Raw genomic sequence first — 22,287 nt, forward strand, 5'->3', positions numbered from 1 at the left:
GCCTTCTATTGCGCGAGGATTCGCTAGAGATTTTCGACACCATGCCAAATTTTCTTCAGGAAGGAAGAAGCAGAGGCTTTTTCTTCGGAGAAACGTTCTCAGTGAAGAGCGACACCATGCGCATGAATGTGTAAGTGTAAAGTGATTCTGTTTTGATATTATCCATTTATATAGGGGGTTTTCTTCCTTGCATTTCCTGACGTTTTTCACTGCAGATAAGTTATTAAGGATTAAATGTTTTTCTTCCAGAAACAGTAAATTACTGCATTCTACTCAGCATTGGATGTTAGTTGGAATTTTGTTGATGAGTTCCTTTTTCCACAAATGTATTTTTGCATGCGTACAACTTCTATGCAGAATTTTAAGAGGGGGAATACTGTACATTTGCTTTTGGAAATCGGCCTTTACTTCTGCGAAGCTTTGGAAGTTTGGGTAGGAATGTCCTTTTCCTGTAATATTTTTTGAGATCTGCTCATACAACAGCCATTGACTCCAAATGGAAACATGACCAATTACATAATAAAATGGATGAATATGGAAAATAATGGCGAGCAATATACCAGATTTTAAATAAGTACATCATGTTTATAAAGTCCCCCAAATATGTCTGTGAAATGTGGATAAAATATTTTGTATTTGAATTAAGTGTCCAATGTGTGTAGGAGTTTATATGTCCGTGTGTGCACATAAACACAATAATTTAGACCATTTAGATATAACAATGCTTTAAAGTTCTGGATTCTCTTTGTATAAAAAATGCAAAAAATTAGCATGTCAAGAATCTTGTGCTTGATGGAATTTAAGTTACCATCAATAGGTTAAACTTCCCTTTTTCTTTCCCCATCTTAACACCGTCACTGGGGGAAATCTTAATACTATTTAAATTGATTGATTTTTCCAAGCTACAACAGGTTGATGCAGATGTAAACACAAGGAAAGAGGAAAGGGACTCTTACTTTTATCTATTGTTATAACTATCTTTACCAGGCCCCAAAGTTCCGAGTCAAATAATGCTACGAAAGACATAGAATAACTCCAGTAATACTCTTACCTGTTCTGTACACAACACCGCAGGAAATAACAGTTGGGTTCATTTCTGTATTTTTTTGCTTACTCTGAAAATATCAGTAAAGTATTTGGTGTTCTCTTACCTTCATCTTCCTCTCCTGCTCCATTACTTATATTAACATAACTTCACTCTTATAATGTGAATAATCCCTTGATTCTTTCTCATTGTTCTTGTTTATCAGGCCTTTGTCTCACTTATCTTTCCACCTAACCTAGGCTACATAGTCAACCATTTAAAACACCCTTCCAGTCCTGGCTGGTGTGGCTCAGTGGATGGAGCACTGGCCTGGAAACCAAAGGGTTGCTGGTTTGATTCCCAGTCAGGGCATATGCCTGGGTTGTGGGAAAGGCCACCACACATTGATGGTTCTCTCTCCTCCTTTCTCCTTCCCTTCCACTCTGTTTAAAAATAAACAGATAAAATCCTTTTTTTAAAAAAAGCCCTTCCACACACTCACCTACTCACACTATTACACCTCTAACATTTTCCTTAGTCTCCAAAACACAGCCTAATTATCCATTTTCTCCATTCTTCCTAATGAGCTTCTCAGTATAAGATAGTCACTTGACCATGATGACTACATTCTCCACAGGTTTACTCTCACTTTTTCCTCAATAGAGCCCTCAGATGAATGCATAATTAACTATTCTCTCATGCCTACAGAGATTCTTTGATCTTCTTTTTCCTCTCATCTCAAATTCCCAAACTCATTCTCATGTTTCTCAGATGATTTACCCAAAGAGGTAAGTCATCAGTAAGAACTCAATTGCTCTTTTCTTATATCAACATTTTCTTTATAGTCTCCATTTTCATTCCCTACTAAGGAGAAAACATTTCCCACTTTTAAGCCCAACCCTACACTCTCTTAAAATTATTTTATATTCTATTCTCCTTTGTATTTAAGATTAATCTTAAATCTTCATTCTTTTTCTGCCTGTCTCATCCTCAGAATCTTCTTCTTTACTTGATTCTTTCCCTCACACTACAAAATCACTCAAATGTCCTTAACTAATACATATACATATATATATATATACTTCTGAAAAAAAGAATGTTCTTTTATCTCCTCTTTACCTCCAACTTCTAACACTTACTTAATATATGGCACTTTGAGTTTTATTTCAGTTCAACCATCTTATTATGACTTTAAGCCTACTATAGTAGATTCAGTGATGACCCTCCTAAAGATATACCTACATTTTAATCCCTGGAATCTGTGAATACTACTTCATATAGCCCCCCAAAATTTGGTTAGGTTAAGGATCCTGAACAGAGGCACTGATCCTAGATAATACAGGTAGACCCTAAAATGAAATCACACACATCCTTTTAAAACAAATATATGGAGGAGAATAGAAGGCAAAGTGACGACAGAGGCAGAGATTGGAGCGGTGTGACCACTAGCCAGAAAACTCTGACATCTATCAGAAACTGTAAGAGATAACAGGTTCTCCCTTTGAGCTCCAGAGGTGGTACAGCCCTGTCAACACTTCGATTTTGAATCTCTGGCCCTCAAAACTGTGAGAAAATAAGTTTTCATTGTCTTAAGCCACCCAGTTTTTGGTAATTTGTTATAGCAGCCCCAGGAACTACCTACCCACCTAAATTCTTTACTTGAACACATAGCTTTTCATTTTTCTCTTTTTAAGTTTTAAAATTTATTTATTTATTTTAGATAGAAAAAGGAAAGGGAGGGAGAGAGAAATTGATCTCTTGTTCCACTTATTTATGCATTTACTTGTTGCTTCTAGTATGTGCCCTGACCAGGGGTCGAATCCACAACCTTGGTGTATTGGGATGATGCTCTAACCAACTGAACTACCCAGACAGGGCTACTTTTCAATTTTCCATCTCTCTTTGGTGATTTTGGGGGTTTTTTTGTGCACGTATTTTTTTGCGCTAAGAGAATGACTCACAAATTTCCCCTGAGTTCCAGATGTGTATTTCCAATCACAATGGTATCATCTTAGAACCTCAAGAGAAATATTTTTTAAATGCTCCTCTACATTCCCTAGCTTCACAAACAACACCAACTGTTTCTCCAACTCTATTCTACATCTTGGTAAAGGCAATCTCATCCTCCCAGGTAACCAAACTAAAGAAGTTAGTGTCATCTACTTTTGTACTTTTATTATCGTTGTATTGAATCAGTCATTATCTGGCTGCTTCTACTTTACCAATGCCTCTTCCACATGTTTCTCTTAATCCATTTCAACTGTCATAATTTCAGTCTTCATTACTTGATACCTAAAGTATTATAAAATATTCTGTATTAGCTTTCCTTCTTTCAAAATCTCCCCTGCTCCAATCCTTCAAGTATACACTCACAAGGCAAAGAGCAAACTGCTCCTTATTCAGTTATCTCTGCATCTATGCCACCTTCCTGCTGAAATGTTAGCTATCCCTAAGGCGCTCTTCAGTAAAATGTTGCCTAATTTCTGGAGTCATCCCAGCTTCTATGGTGGAGGGAATCACCCAAGCACTTTATTTAATCTATTCATATATTAATTTCAAAGGTATTGATTGAACATATGCTATATTCCATGGCCTGAATGAAAAATAATGGGAGAGAGCAGTGGGCAAAAGGCAGGAGAGCGTGATGTCTTCACTACCAGGCTGAGGGATTTAAGGCTTTGTTCTCTGGTCAGAGTCTCTGGATATTTTTGCGGAAGAAAATTACAACATATAAAATTCACTTAGGACATTCACCTCATAATAGTCTCAGAGAAATAATATGTCACAATGGGTTTGGGCCATGTCTACTTTTCTATGTGGCTTAATCTTTGGGTTTCTCATCAGTAAAGTGACAATGATAAACATTCTACTGGCACAACAGGGCTGATTTGATAAATAAATGAGGTGATTTGATAATTAAATGATATAATGCAATACTTAGCACAGGTCCTAGAAAATAATAAGGGATCAATAAGCATTCCTAGATTATGTTGGATAAAAATATCATTAAGTGTAAGGCACCATTACTTACATGCTACCAAAAAAGTAAAACAGCAAGGTAAATTACTATAAACCATCAATTATAAGATGCATCCTGATTTCAGTGGTTACTATATCATTTTAAATATGTGCCCTGGCTGATGTGGCTCACTGGATTGAGTGCCAGCCTGCAAACCAAAGGGTTGCTGGTTTGATTCCCAGTCAGGACACACACCTGGGCTGTGGGGACGGGTGCCCAGTGGGGAGTGGAGAGGCAACCACACACTGATGTTTCTCTCCTCTTTCTCCCTCCCTTCCCTGCTCTAAAAATAAATAAATAAAGTATTTTAAAAATAAATAAATATGAAATGACTATTATATTTTATGTAAATAAAGACAGTATAATAGCCAGTTCTACTTGAAAGAAGGTACTTTGTGTGAACAATAACAAAAATATTTCATCTTAGAATTAATAACATAGACTTATTATTAATATAATATGTGGAAGAGGATTGTTCTGAAATTAGAATGGTGATCAAGGAGACCATTTTACAAGCCCATGCACATTTTAAAAAGAAAAGTAAAAGAATCCTGTTAATGGTAACTGGAAACTCTTTGTATTAATCTTGCAAATTTTCTGTAATCATGAAATTAAGTTCAAATTACAAATAAATTTGACTTATCAAACACCTAGACAGTTTTATTGCAGTGTACTAATATTTTCAAGGCTAATCATTCATAGATAATAGGAAAAATGATAGAACTATGAGTGGAAATGTTTAAAGTGTGGTGACCAATGGCCTCTAGTTCATCTATAAACCTCATTCTTCAAGACATAAAAACTTGGGCAAGTACATGAAAGGTCAAGTAACTAAGAATGATCGTACCACAGAAGAGGAGATACTGACAGTTTAAAGGATAGCATGGGGGGGAAAGAAAATAGAATGTATTTATACCCTAACAGAAAGTTCTAAAAAGAAATGAATATATATATAAAAATAACTTACTTCACTGGAATGATGTAAACAATCCTTTACTGGCTGTGGCAGACTGGGGCTGAAGGCCATGAGGTCCGCCTTGGGCGGCCCCTCCCCAGAGCACACCCTCTGCCGCCTCTGCTGCGAGTACGACCAGCTCCCCACCGCGCTCGAGCACAGCAGCACGCGCTTCCCCGGCCCGCACGCGCCCTCGCTGGGCGGCGCCGAGCACCGCAGCGCCGTGTACAGCAGCAGCGTGAGCACCAGCAGGCTGGACACCGCGCAGATCGCCACGATCAGGTACACGTTCACGTCCACCAGCGCCGTCTCGGCGACCGCAGCACCGGAAGACGCACGTAACGAGGACTTCGGCACCTGGCCGCCGTCCGCCAGCGACAGCAGCACGGTGGCCGTGGCCGCCAGCGCCGGCTCGCCGTGGTCCTTCACCAGCACCAGCAGGCGCTGGCGCGGCGCGTCCGCCTCGTCCAGGGCGCGCGTCGTGCTGATCTCGCCCGTGTACAGCCCCACGCGGAACGGGCTGCGCTCAGCACCCGCCGCCGGCTGCAGCTCGTAAGACAGCCACGCGTTGTACCCAGAGTCCGCGTCCACCGCGCGCACCTTCGCCACCACGTGGCCCGCGTCCACAGACCGCGACACCACCACCTCGCTCTCCCTGCCGCCGCCGCCGCCCGCCCACGAAGGCAGCAGCGCGGGCGCGTTGTCGTTCTGGTCCAGCACGAACACCTGCAGCGTCACGTTGCTGCCCAGAGGCGGCACGCCCGCGTCGCGCGCGCTCACCTGGAACTGCAGCAGCTCCAGCTCCTCGTGGTCCAGAGGCTGCAGCGCGTACACCTTGCCGCTCTCCGCGTGCACAGACACGTAGCTCGACAGCGCGCGCTCGCCCACCCGCCGCTCCACCAGCGAGTAGGACACCCGCGCGTTCTCCTGCGCGTCCACGTCCCGCGCCCACACCGTGAAGATGTGGCAGCCGGGCGGGTTGTTCTCCTTCACGAACACCGTGTACTCGGGCTGCGCGAAGGTCGGCGCGTTGTCGTTCACGTCGGCCACCTCCACGGACAGGCTGGCGGTGGCCGACAGCGAGGGCGTGCCCCCGTCCCGCGCCGTCACTACTACCGCATAGTCCGACACGCTCTCGCGGTCCAGGGCGCTGTCCAGCACCAGCGAGTAGTAATTCTTGAAGGTGGACACCAGCTTGAAGGGAACGTGGGGTATTAGTGAGCAGGTCACCTGACCGTTGGTGCCAGAATCAGGGTCAGACACGCTGATCAAGGCAATGACGGTGCCGACTTGAGCATCTTCTCGAACCGTTAGTGACATCGAAGTAACCATTACCTCGGGTGTATTGTCATTCAGATCTAGAACTTCCACCAGGACCGTGCAGTGACTTGCCATGGACGGAATCCCTTTATCAATGGCATTAACATGAATTTCATATTCATTATTCTCTTCAAAATCCAGTATTCCGAAAATTCTGATTTCACCTGTTTCTGGATTTATTGAAAACATACATTTTTCACTCGCTGGCAAAATCATTCTGATTCCATAGGAAATTTCTCCATTCAGTCCTTCGTCTAGATCGGAAGCATTTAGCTGAATCACCCTTGTGTCGTTGGGGACATTTTCAAACAGCACTGCTTCATAGCTGGGCTTATCAAACACTGGAGCGTTATCATTCACATCCAGGATAGTTATTTGTATATGAGCAGAGCTCGTTAGCTCCGGTTTACCGCCATCCAAGGCGGTCAGCAATAAACTGAGTTCTGGCATTTCCTCTCTGTCCAAGGACTTGCGAAGAACCAGTTCAGGCAATATGCTTTTATCGTTTTTCGTTATTATTTTAAGAGTAAAATACTCATTTAGACTTAACCTGTAAGTCAGAAGAGAGTTTACCCCGATATCCGCATCAGAAGCGCCCTCTAGAGGAAAACGAGAGTCCAAAGGTGCAGATTCAGAAATAAGTACCTTTTGTTCTCCTGCAAACACTGGCGGGTTGTCGTTAATGTCCTTCACCTCCACCTCCACGTGGAAAACCTGCAGCGGCCGCTCCACCACCACCTCCAGGTGGATGCTGCACTCCGCGCTCCGCCCGCACAGCTCCTCGCGGTCGATCCGCGAATTCACAAACAAAATGCCATTCTGCAGATTTACCTCCAGGAGGTCCCCGCGGCCTTTGGACGCCACCCGGAACAGGCGCGGCACCAGCTCGGCCAGCTCCAGCCCCAGGTCCTGCGCGATGCGGCCCACGAAGGTGCCGTGTTTGGCCTCCTCGGGGACCGAGTAGTGAACCTGGCCGCTCCCAGTCTTCCAGGCCGCGAGGAGCAGAAGGGAGAGCAGCAGACGCCGGGATCCTGGGTCTCCATGCCACGTAAACATCATTGCAGATAGGGAGTTCTCTGAGGTAGGAGTGTACGTTTTAAGAGAACGCTCGTCAGGAAACTTTATGAGCTGTCTCCCTTTACTGTAAGTATTTTTAGTTAATTTTACCCATAATTCCGGTTGATGTGGAGTCGATCTTATTCTGTGAATGGCTGAAGTCTGGGCTCGGAGACAAATTTTTCCTTTCACCTTTTGAGTGCACAGCGACATCATGTGACTGATTGTGTATGTACAAGAAAAATCCTGAGGTTCCTCTTTGGTTTAGCCACTTTCCCAGTCACTTTAAATTGTTTTGACTTTTGGATATTTTCATGAATCATTTGTAAATGCCTATTTTTAAATATATGCTGTAAGTGACAACGCACATACACGTCTATCATTCTGCAGTTTTTTTAATATACTGCTTCATAGTCTATCATAAAATAATAATTGATATAGGTATGTCAGAAGCCACTGTTTAGCTATCATGGCGAATAAAGAATAATATCATCATTCTGCCACTATATTGCTTGTAATTCACACTTGTAATGACTTTTATTGTACAGAAGCACTTCACTGTAGGACTTGGAGGGAAAATAAAGAATTCCCCAATTTAGCAAAGGAATAGAAATGATATTTCATTCATTCATATGAATTATTTTATTCAGAAACCTGGTGAATATTAGACTTCATCATAAATACGGAAGATGTTATTGTTTTTTATTCTTTGATGCTCAATGTAATGACTTTTTATACAATTGCTCTCATTCCCATCACATGTTAAGATGAGGCTTGGGTGCAGATTCTGGAAGGTTTTACTCTAAAGGTTTTCATGTAAAATGTTAGTCAATTCCTCCAAATTTCACAATATTCTAAAGAGGTAGTGGCGATCTCATGAAATGTTTTGGAGCCTAAGCTCATTGACTGAAGTCAAGAGAATATGAAATTCATAATAATCCCTTGGTTTTTCTCTAAATTTTCCACTTCAGGGCACTTTGTTATTCAGAATATTCCTCTCTTAAAAAACTTAGGTGACTTATACCCTGACCTGTGTGGCTCAGTTAGCTGGGTATGGTCCCGCATAGTGAGAAGTCACTGATTCAATTCCTGGTCAGGGCACATGACTGGGTTGTGGGTTTGGTCCCCAGTCCATGGTCATGTTCAAGAAGCAACCAATATGTGTTTCTCTCCCCCTCCTTCTCCTTCCCCTCTCCCTCTCTAAAAATAAATAAATAAAATCTTTTTACGAAGATTTGGTGACTATGATGAAAGGAAAAAATCAAAATACTTTTCATAATTTTATTTATTAATTCAAGGCAAACTTTAAGGGAAAATAAAACTGATTATGTCCCACAGCTAATTGTGAACAAGTAAATATAGATTCTATAAACTCACTAAAATATAACTCAAAAATCTTTAAACCAGTAATTTGTCACCACTCCTTCTATGTATAATAATAATAAAGGGAACTGAGATATAAAATCTTTATGGAACCAGAAAATAATAATCAAGGATGGTATAAGATAATAAGTCAACTATAAAACTGGCTCTTAATTAATCAAAAACATTGATTAACTTTGAATTTGATGCTATCAAACTATTAAAGTGTCTAATATCACCTCAGGCTTCTTCATTTTCTATCTTCCATTTTCAAAAATAGTCAACATACCATAAATACTAAAGAACTGTACTGAAAAAAGGGGTGTATTCAAAATCAGTTTGTTTCCTGTATTACCCTAAAAACTCAGATAATTCTGAATTAAAGTCCTAGCTTCAGGTTTCTCAGACTCCACACATGTGCTAATTCCTGCTCCACTATCATGGTAGGAAATTAGCTTGTAGTTTTCCCAGCCTACTGAGTAGACAAATAAAATGTGGAATATATACAATAGAATCTTATTTGCCCTTTAAAAGGAAGAAAATTCTATACATGCTACCTGGATGATCCCTGAGGACATTATTCTAAGTAAAATAAACCAGTCCCAAAAAATACTCTATGGTATCCGTTCTTTTTATAATATTCAACTTATATGAGGTTCCTAGACTAGTCAAATTCAAAGAGACAGGAAATAGAATGGTGGTTTCCAGGGGCTGAGGAAGGGGGAACCATGGAGTTATTAAATGAGTACAGAGTAAAAAAACAGGTAGTGTGTCATGTAGTCCTCACGCACTGTTAGACATAATTAAGTTATTAAACAGATAGGAACACCTAAGTGTAGCTTACTACCTAAACAATGGAGCTAGAAAACAAATAGGTTGAAATAATAATCTTACAACTAAGAATATAATCCTGAAATATGTAGAATAAGTATAAAAACACTGTAAAAATTGGTTCAGTTTGAAATGATCAAAAATGTACATTACTTATATACTGTTAATACAATGATTTGTAAAATTTTAAACTACTTCACATATTTTAATATCTTTGTTTATTAAACTTTAATGACCTTGAGCCATTCCAAGAACTTCATTTGGAGGTGGGTAATATTGTATGCCCTACCTAACATGCACATTTATTATATTTACAGTTCATAAAAGATATGATGGCTTAACCATTTTTGAGTATGAAATATTTTATATTTTAATCTGGTTTGAAATAAAGAATGCTTTTAATCAATTAATACTGAGATACAAAGGTTCATGACAAGTCCAGGATTGAGCCTCAGCATGGGGTCCTTCAATATTATGCCAAATGGTATGCTGTGCAATTTTAAGGGGAGAATGGCCTCAGATGACTTTTGTTGGATTCCCAAAGAGGTCAGTAGTGGATCACCCTACAAGTAGCTAAGAATCACTGAATTAGAAAAATGACCAAGAGGTAAATGATCTTTGCTAGAACCTTCAGACGCGATTATGCCAAATGGAAAGATAATTTCATAAACATTAGAAATAAAGCATTGAAAGATAGGACCTTTAAAAGATGAAATACCCTGGCTGGTGTGGCTCGGTGGATTGAGTGATGGCCTGCAAACTGAAAGGTCGCTGGTTCAATTCCCAGTCAGGGCACATGCCTGGGTTGTCAATCCAGGCCCCCAGATAGGGGCATAGGAGAGACAACCTACCAACGACAAATCTACCACACATCAACATTTCTCTCTCTCTTTCTTCCTCCCTTCTTCTCTCTAAAAATAAATAAATAAAATCTATAAAAGGCAAAATGAATGAAATCAATCATTGCCAATAGGCTTCACATTATCACCATATTTTGCTATGTATAATGTATACATTTTCACCCAAGTTTTTGAGGGAAAAATAAGGATGCATGTTATACATGGGTAGTACTAATTCTGTATCTATATAAATGTCTTTAATTCTTTTATTTATGCTTATGCATTAAAGGTATAACTCTAGAAAGCAATAACAATATCCATATGCAAAATAATACCCTGGAATATGATAATCAATTTTGTTTCCAAATATAAATAAATAATTGAATTTAAAAAATAAAATGAAAGCTTTTTCCTGAAAATATCTGCCAAAAATATGGGTGTGAGTTATGCACAGGAGTGCACTGTACATGGCAAAATACAGTAGTTAACTTACTCCTTTCTCAATAAACCTAAAAAAAAGGGAAAATGCCAACTAGCATGTTCTGTAGATTTTATAAGCCTATACATATGCATTTAGCAAATTTGAGTGACTTGATTGAGTAATATAAGTAACTTTATTTGCCTAGTTTACTTTGGAAGTATAAATTTGGGAGTTCTGACTGAGTATGTACGTAGTAGATAAATCGCTACCCATTTCATGGAACAAAATAAAAAATAAACAGAGCTTTTAATTATATTATTTCCATGAAAGCAGCATATTAGAAGGCAAGACTGCCTTTTTACTGCAAATAATATAAAAGCAAGTTTGATCTTATCAGTAGAGGAAAAACTAGAAGTTATCTGGACAATAAATGCATGATGAATGTTTAACATGACAGAAAAAGAGAGGTAAATCATTTCAATTCGAACAAAGTGTTGTATCTTTGATACAAGCCTGAAGTGAGAAGAGTCAAGTGACCTAATAATATGAAAATATCAAAGCAAAAGTCCGTTAAAAAACAAGGAGAATGAGATTAATTATCTACATTACTGAGGATTAGGGATAAAGGGACCCTGAGCGATTGGTGAGATAGAAATATTTCTAATAAAGTGATAACAGAAAAGTCTATCTTGCATTTTCTAACAAAACATTAGAAGAAAAAGACATATTGGCTAAAAAACCATATTCTTCATATGATCAAAATTGTATCATATGTCATTTCACTAACATTGTTCCTTAAAAGAATACTCAAAAGACACCATAATCATTAAAATATTCTATGACATAAACTGGATCGTTTTAAATTTTAACTCAGACTTCAACACAGAGGGAATCTATAGAACTCACCTGCCCAAGATAATTAGATCCTGCCTCCTGCCTTTCCCCTCCATCTTCCGTATCCAGAGCCGGGGGAAGACTGGGGCTGAAGGCCATGAGGTCCGCCTTGGGCGGCCCCTCCCCAGAGCACACCCTCTGCCGCCTCTGCTGCGAGTACGACCAGCTCCCCACTGCGCTCGAGCACAGCAGCACGCGCTTCCCCGGCCCGCACGCGCCCTCGCTGGGCGGCGCCGAGCACCGCAGCGCCGTGTACAGCAGCAGCGTGAGCACCAGCAGGCTGGACACCGCGCAGATCGCCACGATCAGGTACACGTTCACGTCCACCAGCGCCGTCTCGGCGACCGCAGCACCGGAAGACGCACGTAACGAGGACTTCGGCACCTGGCCGCCGTCCGCCAGCGACAGCAGCACGGTGGCCGTGGCCGCCAGCGCCGGCTCGCCGTGGTCCTTCACCAGCACCAGCAGGCGCTGGCGCGGCGCGTCCGCCTCGTCCAGGGCGCGCGTCGTGCTGATCTCGCCCGTGTACAGCCCCACGCGGAACGGGCTGCGCTCAGCACCCGCCGCCGGCTGCAGCTCGTAAGACAGCCACGCGTTGTACCCAGAGTCCGCGTCCACCGCGCGCACCTTCGCCACCACGTGGCCCGCGTCCACAGACCGCGACACCACCACCTCGCTCTCCCTGCCGCCGCCGCCGCCCGCCCACGAAGGCAGCAGCGCGGGCGCGTTGTCGTTCTGGTCCAGCACGAACACCTGCAGCGTCACGTTGCTGCCCAGAGGCGGCACGCCCGCGTCGCGCGCGCTCACCTGGAACTGCAGCAGCTCCAGCTCCTCGTGGTCCAGAGGCTGCAGCGCGTACACCTTGCCGCTCTCCGCGTGCACAGACACGTAGCTCGACAGCGCGCGCTCGCCCACCCGCCGCTCCACCAGCGAGTAGGACACCCGCGCGTTCTCCTGCGCGTCCACGTCCCGCGCCCACACCGTGAAGATGTGGCAGCCGGGCGGGTTGTTCTCCTTCACGAACACCGTGTACTCGGGCTGCGCGAAGGTCGGCGCGTTGTCGTTCACGTCGGCCACCTCCACGGACAGGCTGGCGGTGGCCGACAGCGAGGGCGAACCCAAGTCCCTCACTGTCACCACCAGCCCATAGTTTGCCACGCTCTCGCGGTCCAGTGTGCCATCCAACACTAGCGAATAATAGTTCTTGAATGTGGACATGATTTTGAAGGGAACTTTTGGCGTTAAATAACATATCACTTGTCCATTGGCACCGGAGTCGCGGTCGGATACGCTAATTAACGCAATGACGGTGCTAGGCTGAGTGTCCTCTGGTACTGGGAGAGACAGCGAAGTCACAGTGACTTCAGGGGCGTTATCATTGGCATCTAAGATTTCTACCCAGACTGTACAGTGACCTGCCATCGGAGGATTTCCCTTATCTGTGGCCTGTACTTCAATTTCATAAAGCTTGTTTTTTTCATAATCTAAAGTACCATTGACTCTCACCTCGCCACTGTTTTCATCTATTTTAAATAAAGTTTTTCCACTGGGTTTAACCGATAACATGGAGTATGTTACCTCTCCATTGATTCCTTCGTCTCGATCTGTAGCGTTCAACTTTATCACAAACGTTTCTTTAGCTGCGTTTTCCATTAATCTCACCTTGTATTCCGATTGCTCAAATTCTGGATCATTGTCGTTTATATCCAGGACATGGACGTAGAGCTGAACAGTGCCAGTCAGCTCCGGTTTCCCCCCATCTGCAGCCGTCAGTAGCAAACTGATTTCCGGAGTTTTCTCCCTGTCTAGAGACTTCTTTAAAGCAAGCGACGGTCTATTTTTCTGCTTACTAATTGTTGGTAATTCTAAAGAAAAATACTCATTTTGACTTAGGCTGTAAGTCAATAGAGCATTCTCTCCTATATCCGCATCAGAAGCGCCCTCTAGAGGAAAACGCGAGTCAGGTTGCTTAGATTCAGAAATCAGCAGCTTTTGTTCTCTCAGCGAGAACACAGGCGGGTTGTCGTTAATGTCCTTCACCTCCACCTCCACGTGGAAAACCTGCAGCGGCCGCTCCACCACCACCTCCAGGTGGATGCTGCACTCCGCGCTCCGCCCGCACAGCTCCTCGCGGTCGATCCGCGAATTCACAAACAAAATGCCATTCTGCAGATTTACCTCCAGGAGGTCCCCGCGGCCTTTGGACGCCACCCGGAACAGGCGCGGCACCAGCTCGGCCAGCTCCAGCCCCAGGTCCTGCGCGATGCGGCCCACGAAGGTGCCGTGCTTGGCCTCCTCGGGGACCGAGTAGTGGACCTGGGCGCTCCCTGCCTCACAGAGTGCGAAGAACAGAAGCGACAGCAGCAGTCGCTGAGTGCCGAATCCCCTTTTTTGAAAGTCAAACATCGCATACGACATTGACTTGCAGAATAAGATTCTTTACACTTCCAGTACCAGCGGCTCCAATTTAGGGTTTAAAATCTTGCTGATTTTTTGAGAAGCTTTAAAGGATCCGTTAACAGTAGCGACTGGCATGATGGAGTCGTTTTGTACGGGGAGTTCCTGGATGGTCAGACCACTCCTTGAATGAACTATCCACCAAGTAAAGAGCGACACCTTGTGCCTGAAACTGTGAGTACTGTTACACTAACTACATCCAATACTACAGCATTTTATTTAAAGAGGAAAGAAATAATTTCGTTTGATGCTATTTAAACCCAGAAGTATTATTTTCAAACTGCTCATTTATGTAATATTCAGGTTTTAAGTCCCTAAAGTTGAAGGTATGTGGGAAATGGAATTTTAGTCCAGACTAGCATCAAATATAAATTTTTGTTCCTATGTTTGATTTAGTTATAAAATTATTCTTTTACTTGTCTACATATGGAGAGATCAATTCTAAGAGTAACTTTATGAAAAATTATGGTTAAACACTTATTAAAGATATGTTCCTCATATAAAAATTTGAATTGTTTTACTTCTAGTCTCCCTTGTTACTTTGGCTGCTAGGAAACTCTAAGGCAAAATTGAAGTTTTTATAACAACTATTTAGCCTTTAAGTTCTGCATATTGTGCACTTACCTTCTACTCATATTTTCCTTAGTTCTGAATCTTTATTATTTACATGTAATTGTAATCTTATTGTAAACACTTTCATATCCATTGAAAAACAATAAGAAAAACAAAAATATTTTCAAATTTTATAGTTTAAAACATAGAATTCACAAGGGAAAAGTTTACTGATGTAGGTTAAATTTATATTTCAGGTAAATTTTATATTCTCATGTAAATTACTTTTCAAACAGTATAATGAGGTACCAAAATGACAATTTATGTGATAGTGTTAATGGTAGGACAGAAGTCATCTTTCAACTACGGAATGAATCTCATTTTCATTCAATGAAATAAAAATCACCATGAAAATATCTATGCCATATTGGTATTTCCAAGACACATACATTGGCTTTTGTATGTCTACTGAAAATATGTTGGTGAAAATAGCTGACCTGTTTTTTGTTGAAAGAATTTTAGGTTTATCCAAAACATGGGAAATGATTTCTAATAATATCCCCTTTTTGTGCCCAATAGTGCACTAAAAATATAATCAAACCATCTGACCAAATGACAAATGACTTTAGTGTCTGCGGAAATTCAATTTTGTGAAATAACAAGTAGAATATGCAAACTGTTGAATTTTCATTGCCTGAAGTTGTAATTTGCTTACATGTCCTTTGTGTTTTCATATAGCCTGGGAACTTAATGGGGGAAGAGGACACAATGGAAGCAGAAGAGAAAGTGATTCAGAATATATCACTCTAGCTTGAGCATTTTGTTGTGTAGTTTTGATGGTTTATCTCCAATCTAAAAATATTGCAATGACATATGAAAAATTACTAGCACACTTATTTATATGTTACTATTTTTTCTTTTCCTTGAATATACACATGTGTATAAATATAGGTGGGGCAAAAGTAGGTTTACAGTAGTTTGTATGAAGAAAATAATGCAATAATTAATTAATAATATAAGAATAAACTCTATATTTCATGTATTTATCACTGTAAACCTACTTTTGCCCCACCATGTAATCTATTTCCAATTTTGGATCTTGTTCCACTTTTTTCAAATTTACTCTTTTCTTGATATTATCATTCTGCTAGAACTCTTATTAAAGTAAATGCAAATTCTTGAAAAAACTAATAAAGCAGACTCACCGTCTTTTATGGCATTTAATTGTGTTATACATCTGTAAAAGAATCAGTTATACGGGCCTCTAATCAAAATATAACATTCGTCAAGATAACAGTAGATTTACCATGATATTTAAAACCTGCCTGCCAGATCTATTTTGTAGAAAAAGGAAACAATAAACCTTCAATCACTTCACTATGATGATTAGGGATTGAGATATGAAATGCAATGTGGAATCATCAAAAGTAGATAGAGAGATGGACATATGAAAGTTTATTGAAGGGTAACAATGATATTACATGTCTGAATTAAAGATAGATGTTAATTTAAGAATTACTTTCCAGCCCCAACTGGTGTAGCTTAGTGGGTTGGGCATTGGCCTGCCAACCAAAATGTTGTCAGTTCTATTTCAGGGTGGACCACACACCTGGATTGCACGCCAGGTCTGGGGTTGGAGGTATGAGAGGCAACTGATCTGTTTCTCTCACCCACTAATGTTTCTCTCCCTCTCTCTCCTTTCCCCTCTCTCTAAAAATAAATAAATAAAAATATTTTATAAAAAAGAATCGCTGTCCAGTAAGGTGGTATTTTGTGAGTATATGAAGTGACATTGGACAGACACCAAATCATAAAAGTTTTATATATTGTATAAACTAATGACTCATCTTTTGCATTTTGACTGTGATATTTCAGCTCTCACCATTTCAACTAGACCTCTTAGAAGAGATTCTAAGAAAATTCACATGAAAATAGCTTTGTGACAAAAAAAAAAAGAGTGTTTGCATCAAATGTATCTCAAGTATCCAATGTTACGTGATCTTTGAACTCATCTTTGGGGATGGGCCTGAGATCTGACAATAGGCTAATGCCAAGAAGCCACATCAATATAATGAATAAATTGATTTTATTAAATCAATGGAAAAGACTGAGGAACTTTGTGCCCGACCTTTACTAAATCAAGTTAGTCTTAAGTTCCAACTGGGTGCCCTGCTAGTCATGTAGTAGAGTGCATAGTTTAATGTTCTACTAGTCCTCATCATCCACTAATATTTCATAAGAGGTTTAGTACTATTACTAATTGAAAACATAAAACAAAGAAATAAACCTTGATATCACTCTTGGAAAACGAGGAGGTTCTTCAAAAATCAGTAAGTTAGAGATACTATTCAACATTGTATTAACAAAATTATAGGCTATACTTAGTGATGTTCACTCTGCCCTATCATGGCTTATTCAAGTATATACAGTTATTAGAGCACAGATTATTTCTTTAGTTGGCACAAATCTCTGATACAACAAGAAGACTGAAGAAGACCAAATCCTGAAAGACCTACACACATTCAAAGAATATGCAATTTTGGAAACATTTTTTGAATCCTTTGTTGATGTTCTGGATTCTAGAAATAATCATAGTACCACTTATATTCATCCAAAATATCATCCTTATTCATAGTGTTAAAATGACAATGTCATTTTTGTGTCTGTCATTTGGGTTTGGTATTCTGCAAGAACATTGCAGACCACAGTCTTCTGATTTTTCTCATACATTAAATGATTCTTATTATTCATATGACTTCCAAGCAACTAATCCACAGTCCTTATAAGACAACTCTTAATTATTTACCAATTGAATAATGTAAATACTTATCTCAACATGGCATTGATTAACACAACTGATAATGATAATCATGAACTCTTCTGAGGAAAAAAAATCACTTAACAACATAGCATCTTAATTCCTATGGCACTGTACAGAATTAATAATGAAGATAATCATGATGGTTTTGTCTTCTAAGCAAAACACAGGAGAGGATCCATTTGTATACAGCTGTGCTTGATTTTCCTAGCCAGAACTACACCTGATCAGAGAAAAGATTTCCTGCAGAAAGCTCTAAAGTGATAAAAGAATGGGTCTGGAATCTCAAAGATATACATTTGAATATCATTTCTATCATATACTAGCTGATGGCAGTACATAAGACAGGTATCTCACCAGCTCTTATACCATCTTTAAAATTTGGATAGTCACGTGCAATTTACACATTGTTATAAGAATTAAATGAAATTATGTATTTTAAGCCCTTCATATTCACACCATGTCTAACAAATACAAATGGTTCGAATCGTGATGGTTTATTACAGTTAGTGGCTAATGTTTGCTCTTACTCTGTTCTATAGATGAGCATAAAGGCAATTCCAGTACAATAACTAGAGTATGGCTTTTGCTTTTCTGAAGATCTGCTAATGTTCATCTTCATGTAAATCATCCTAACTTTTTACGCAGAAAATGACCACTAATGCCTTCTCAGCAATTCTATTAAGTTAATCCTATCTACTATAACATGGTTCCCCTGCCACATGTAAACTGTCACCTGTAACTTATTTCTCCACACAATCCAATTAAAGGATCTCTAATTTGTATACTGGAGCCCAAAAAGAACAACCAAAAACCTTCCACATTATTTGATTCACACCCTTATGACTCTAAATAAAAGTTCTCTGTGATCTTTTTAAAGAAAATTCACATGAATATAGCTTTGTGGCAAAAAAAGAAGTGTTTGCATGAAAGGTATCTAAAGTATTCCATGTTAAATGCTGAAATGCAATCAACGACACCATTGTCAAGTGCACGTGCCAAGTGGAGGTGTCCAGTGGAAGTTCCACCATTGTTATGTTTAAGTTATTTAAAGCAATGTTATTTTGAAGATCAAGTGGCTTCATGAACACAGGAAGCAGTATCACACTTCCCCATACATGGGAAGATGCTCTTCAGCTCAAAGCACAAAGAACTATAAATTTTCCTACCCTAAAATATTTCCGCTCAGCCTCATGGCAGGTACTATAAATGGAAGAAATATAAGTATAATTAGTGCTCAGAAGAATCTTCCAAATACAATAGAGGAGATCAATAAATTAATCTGGAGGAGAATAGCAATGGGTTCAACAGGCAATTAGCGAAATCGAGCTTATATTAGGAAATAAAGAAAAATATATATCTAAAGCAACTGAAGACTATGAAGAAAATGAACTTGAAATTATTCAGGGATAAAGACAAAAAGAAGGAAAATCATCCCTGAAGCCAAGGAGAACTCTACCCACTATCTCAAAGACACATGCTATTGATTATAAAGAAACAAAATGTTTATAAAATGAGGCCACCAGCCCATGCCCATTAGTAAGAAGTAAACAATGCATTACAAGAAGAATTTAACTGTTTGAGCTTAAATTAACTAAATTATAAAGTTATGCATTATTATAATAACTTTGAATGCATGAACATAATGAATGAAGGACCTCGCTTGGACTAAGAAAATGAATAGGAAGAATGGCCTTGCAGCAGAATTCAGAAGTAAACTATTTAAGCCTTGTCCACATGCTCCAGTTCTCATCAGTGGTTCTTGTCTCCTTCCTGATTTAAACTTGCACATTTAGAGGAGGCTTTAGCCATCTATTTCATTACTGCTATTACTACTATTATTATTTCTACCCACAACCGTTCCTGGTGTGTTCACAAAGGCAGTTGTGAAAAGTAATTTTAAAAATGGCTGGACTTCCAATGTGCTTTAAAATAAGCCATTGGGAAAAAAAGACCAAAAGAAATAAATAAAGCAATAAAATTTTACAGTAATATGTTGGTGAACTACTATGTGATTGATATTAATAGGCATGAAATACTTTCCACAATTACTGTACTTACATTACCGCAAATCTGTTGTTCTCCACTATCTCCGGAACTCGAACCAGGAGGAACACTAGGGCTGAAAGCCATGAGGTCTGCCCTGGGCGGCCCCTCTCCAGAGCACACCCTCTGCCGCCTCTGCTGCGAGTACGACCAGCTCCCCACTGCGCTCGAGCACAGCAGCACGCGCTTCCCCGGCCCGCACGCGCCCTCGCTGGGCGGCGCCGAGCACCGCAGCGCCGTGTACAGCAGCAGCGTGAGCACCAGCAGGCTGGACACCGCGCAGATCGCCACGATCAGGTACACGTTCACGTCCACCAGCGCCGTCTCGGCGACCGCAGCACCGGAAGACGCACGTAACGAGGACTTCGGCACCTGGCCGCCGTCCGCCAGCGACAGCAGCACGGTGGCCGTGGCCGCCAGCGCCGGCTCGCCGTGGTCCTTCACCAGCACCAGCAGGCGCTGGCGCGGCGCGTCCGCCTCGTCCAGGGCGCGCGTCGTGCTGATCTCGCCCGTGTACAGCCCCACGCGGAACGGGCTGCGCTCAGCACCCGCCGCCGGCTGCAGCTCGTAAGACAGCCACGCGTTGTACCCAGAGTCCGCGTCCACCGCGCGCACCTTCGCCACCACGTGGCCCGCGTCCACAGACCGCGACACCACCACCTCGCTCTCCCTGCCGCCGCCGCCGCCCGCCCACGAAGGCAGCAGCGCGGGCGCGTTGTCGTTCTGGTCCAGCACGAACACCTGCAGCGTCACGTTGCTGCCCAGAGGCGGCACGCCCGCGTCGCGCGCGCTCACCTGGAACTGCAGCAGCTCCAGCTCCTCGTGGTCCAGAGGCTGCAGCGCGTACACCTTGCCGCTCTCCGCGTGCACAGACACGTAGCTCGACAGCGCGCGCTCGCCCACCCGCCGCTCCACCAGCGAGTAGGACACCCGCGCGTTCTCCTGCGCGTCCACGTCCCGCGCCCACACCGTGAAGATGTGGCAGCCGGGCGGGTTGTTCTCCTTCACGAACACCGTGTACTCGGGCTGCGCGAAGGTCGGCGCGTTGTCGTTCACGTCGGCCACCTCCACGGACAGGCTGGCGGTGGCCGACAGCGAGGGCGAGCCGCCGTCCCGCGCTGTCACCACCAATTTATAGTCCGACACGCTCTCGCGGTCCAGGGCGCTGTCCAGCACCAGCGAGTAGTAATTCTTGAAGGTGGACACCAGCTTGAAGGGGACGTGGGGTGTTAGAGAGCAGGTTACTTTGCCATTGTCACCGGCGTCACGGTCGGTTACACTGATTAGGGCAATGACGGTCCCCAGTGGAGCATCCTCAGGGACAGAAAGTGATAGTGAAGTCACTAGCAACTCCGGAGTATTATCATTGATGTCCAAAACTTCTATCAAGACTGTGCAGTGACCAAACATTGGGGGACTTCCTTTATCAACTGCTTCTATTTGAAGCTTCCATAATTTAGTTTCTTCAAAATCTATTCTGCCATTTACTTTTATTTCTCCACTGGCTGAATCTATGCAAAAAGATGCTCCTGTATCTGAGGTGACATCAGTTGCAAAGGAATAAAGAATATGGCTATTTGAACCCTCATCCAAATCCGAGGCGTTAAGTCTAATAACCAATGTACCATTCCTTGCATTTTCCAGTAATTTTACACGATAGACTGCTTTGTCAAACACTGGCGCATTGTCATTTACATCCAGCACTGTGATCTGTAACTCTACAGTACCTGTCAGCTCAGGTTTGCCCCCATCTGTTGCTTTAAGCACCAAGAGAAACTCCGAAGCTACTTCCCTGTCCAAAGGTTTTTTTAGTACCAGTTGAAGTGGTTTTACCTGGTCGTCGCTGGTCGGTACTTCCAAAGAGAAATACTCACTGGAGCTCAGTCTGTAAGTCAGCAGAGCGTTGACCCCGATATCAGCATCAGACGCGCCCTCTAGTGAAAAATGAGAGTCAAGAGTCCTACTTTCGGAAATAAACAGATTTTTTTGTGTCGCTGGGAACACAGGCGGGTTGTCGTTAATGTCCTTCACCTCCACCTCCACGTGGAAAACCTGCAGCGGCCGCTCCACCACCACCTCCAGGTGGATGCTGCACTCCGCGCTCCGCCCGCACAGCTCCTCGCGGTCGATCCGCGAATTCACAAACAAAATGCCATTCTGCAGATTTACCTCCAGGAGGTCCCCGCGGCCTTTGGACGCCACCCGGAACAGGCGCGGCACCAGCTCGGCCAGCTCCAGCCCCAGGTCCTGCGCGATGCGGCCCACGAAGGTGCCGTGTTTGGCCTCCTCGGGGACCGAGTAGTGGACCTGGGCGCTCCCGGTGTCCAGAAGAGCGAGGACCAGAAGCGAGAGCAGCAGAAACCGTGCTCCCTGGTCACCTGATCCTGAAGCTAACATCACGCTTTGATTCTGGTTAGTAAATTAACAGTCAGGAGTAGAACGATGTAGTCCTTTTGAGATCTTTCTTGAGTCTTTATTCCTGAGATCCAAGGTGATCTTAATGACATGGGGGTGTATATAGTCTTTAAAGCTACGAAACGGTGGGGAATCTTTCTGGTCCTGGGTATAATCGTTAATTTTCTTTGTTAAAACACTTCTCTCCTTGGAGAACAACGACATCCTGTGGCTCAAAATGGAAGCACGTTTGCGTTTATGGGAGTATTTCTTTCACTTATATTGCTGCTTCTGTAATT

General features: G+C 42.2%; 3 protein-coding genes across 7 annotated transcripts in view; all 3 read right to left on the reverse strand.

Annotated features, from left to right (window-relative positions):
* The window catches only part of LOC129066617 (protocadherin alpha-C2), a 156,373-nt gene that overhangs the window by 95,862 nt on the left and 38,224 nt on the right, over positions 1–22,287 (reverse strand). Inside the window, exon 1 of one of the 5 annotated variants that reach the window (XM_054568324.1) lies at positions 11,734–14,127. The exons of the other annotated variants lie outside the window; for them this stretch is intronic. Within the exon in view, the coding sequence (XP_054424299.1) occupies positions 11,734–14,127 (2,394 nt within the window). Of the gene's footprint in view, positions 1–11,733; positions 14,128–22,287 lie in introns of those variants that run through there. 5 annotated transcript variants of the gene reach the window in all.
* Positions 4,954–7,377, reverse strand: LOC129066742 (protocadherin alpha-12-like). The gene has a single exon (XM_054568582.1). The coding sequence runs from the start codon at positions 7,375–7,377 to the stop codon at positions 4,954–4,956; it is 2,424 nt and encodes an 807-aa protein (XP_054424557.1).
* On the reverse strand, positions 19,556–21,991 carry LOC129066743 (protocadherin alpha-10-like). The gene has a single exon (XM_054568583.1). The coding sequence runs from the start codon at positions 21,989–21,991 to the stop codon at positions 19,556–19,558; it is 2,436 nt and encodes an 811-aa protein (XP_054424558.1).

This window comes from Pteronotus mesoamericanus, unplaced genomic scaffold, assembly GCF_021234165.1.
Source record: "Pteronotus mesoamericanus isolate MK-2021 breed Mesoamerican mustached bat unplaced genomic scaffold, CSHL_Meso_final contig_2, whole genome shotgun sequence".
NCBI classification, from domain to species: Eukaryota; Metazoa; Chordata; class Mammalia; order Chiroptera; family Mormoopidae; genus Pteronotus; species Pteronotus mesoamericanus.

Coding starts and splice junctions, on each gene's coding strand:
- LOC129066743 (XM_054568583.1), bottom strand. CDS start 21,991: ATGTTAGCTTCAGGATCAGGTGACCAGGGAGCACGGTTTCTGCTGCTC.
- LOC129066742 (XM_054568582.1), bottom strand. CDS start 7,377: ATGATGTTTACGTGGCATGGAGACCCAGGATCCCGGCGTCTGCTGCTC.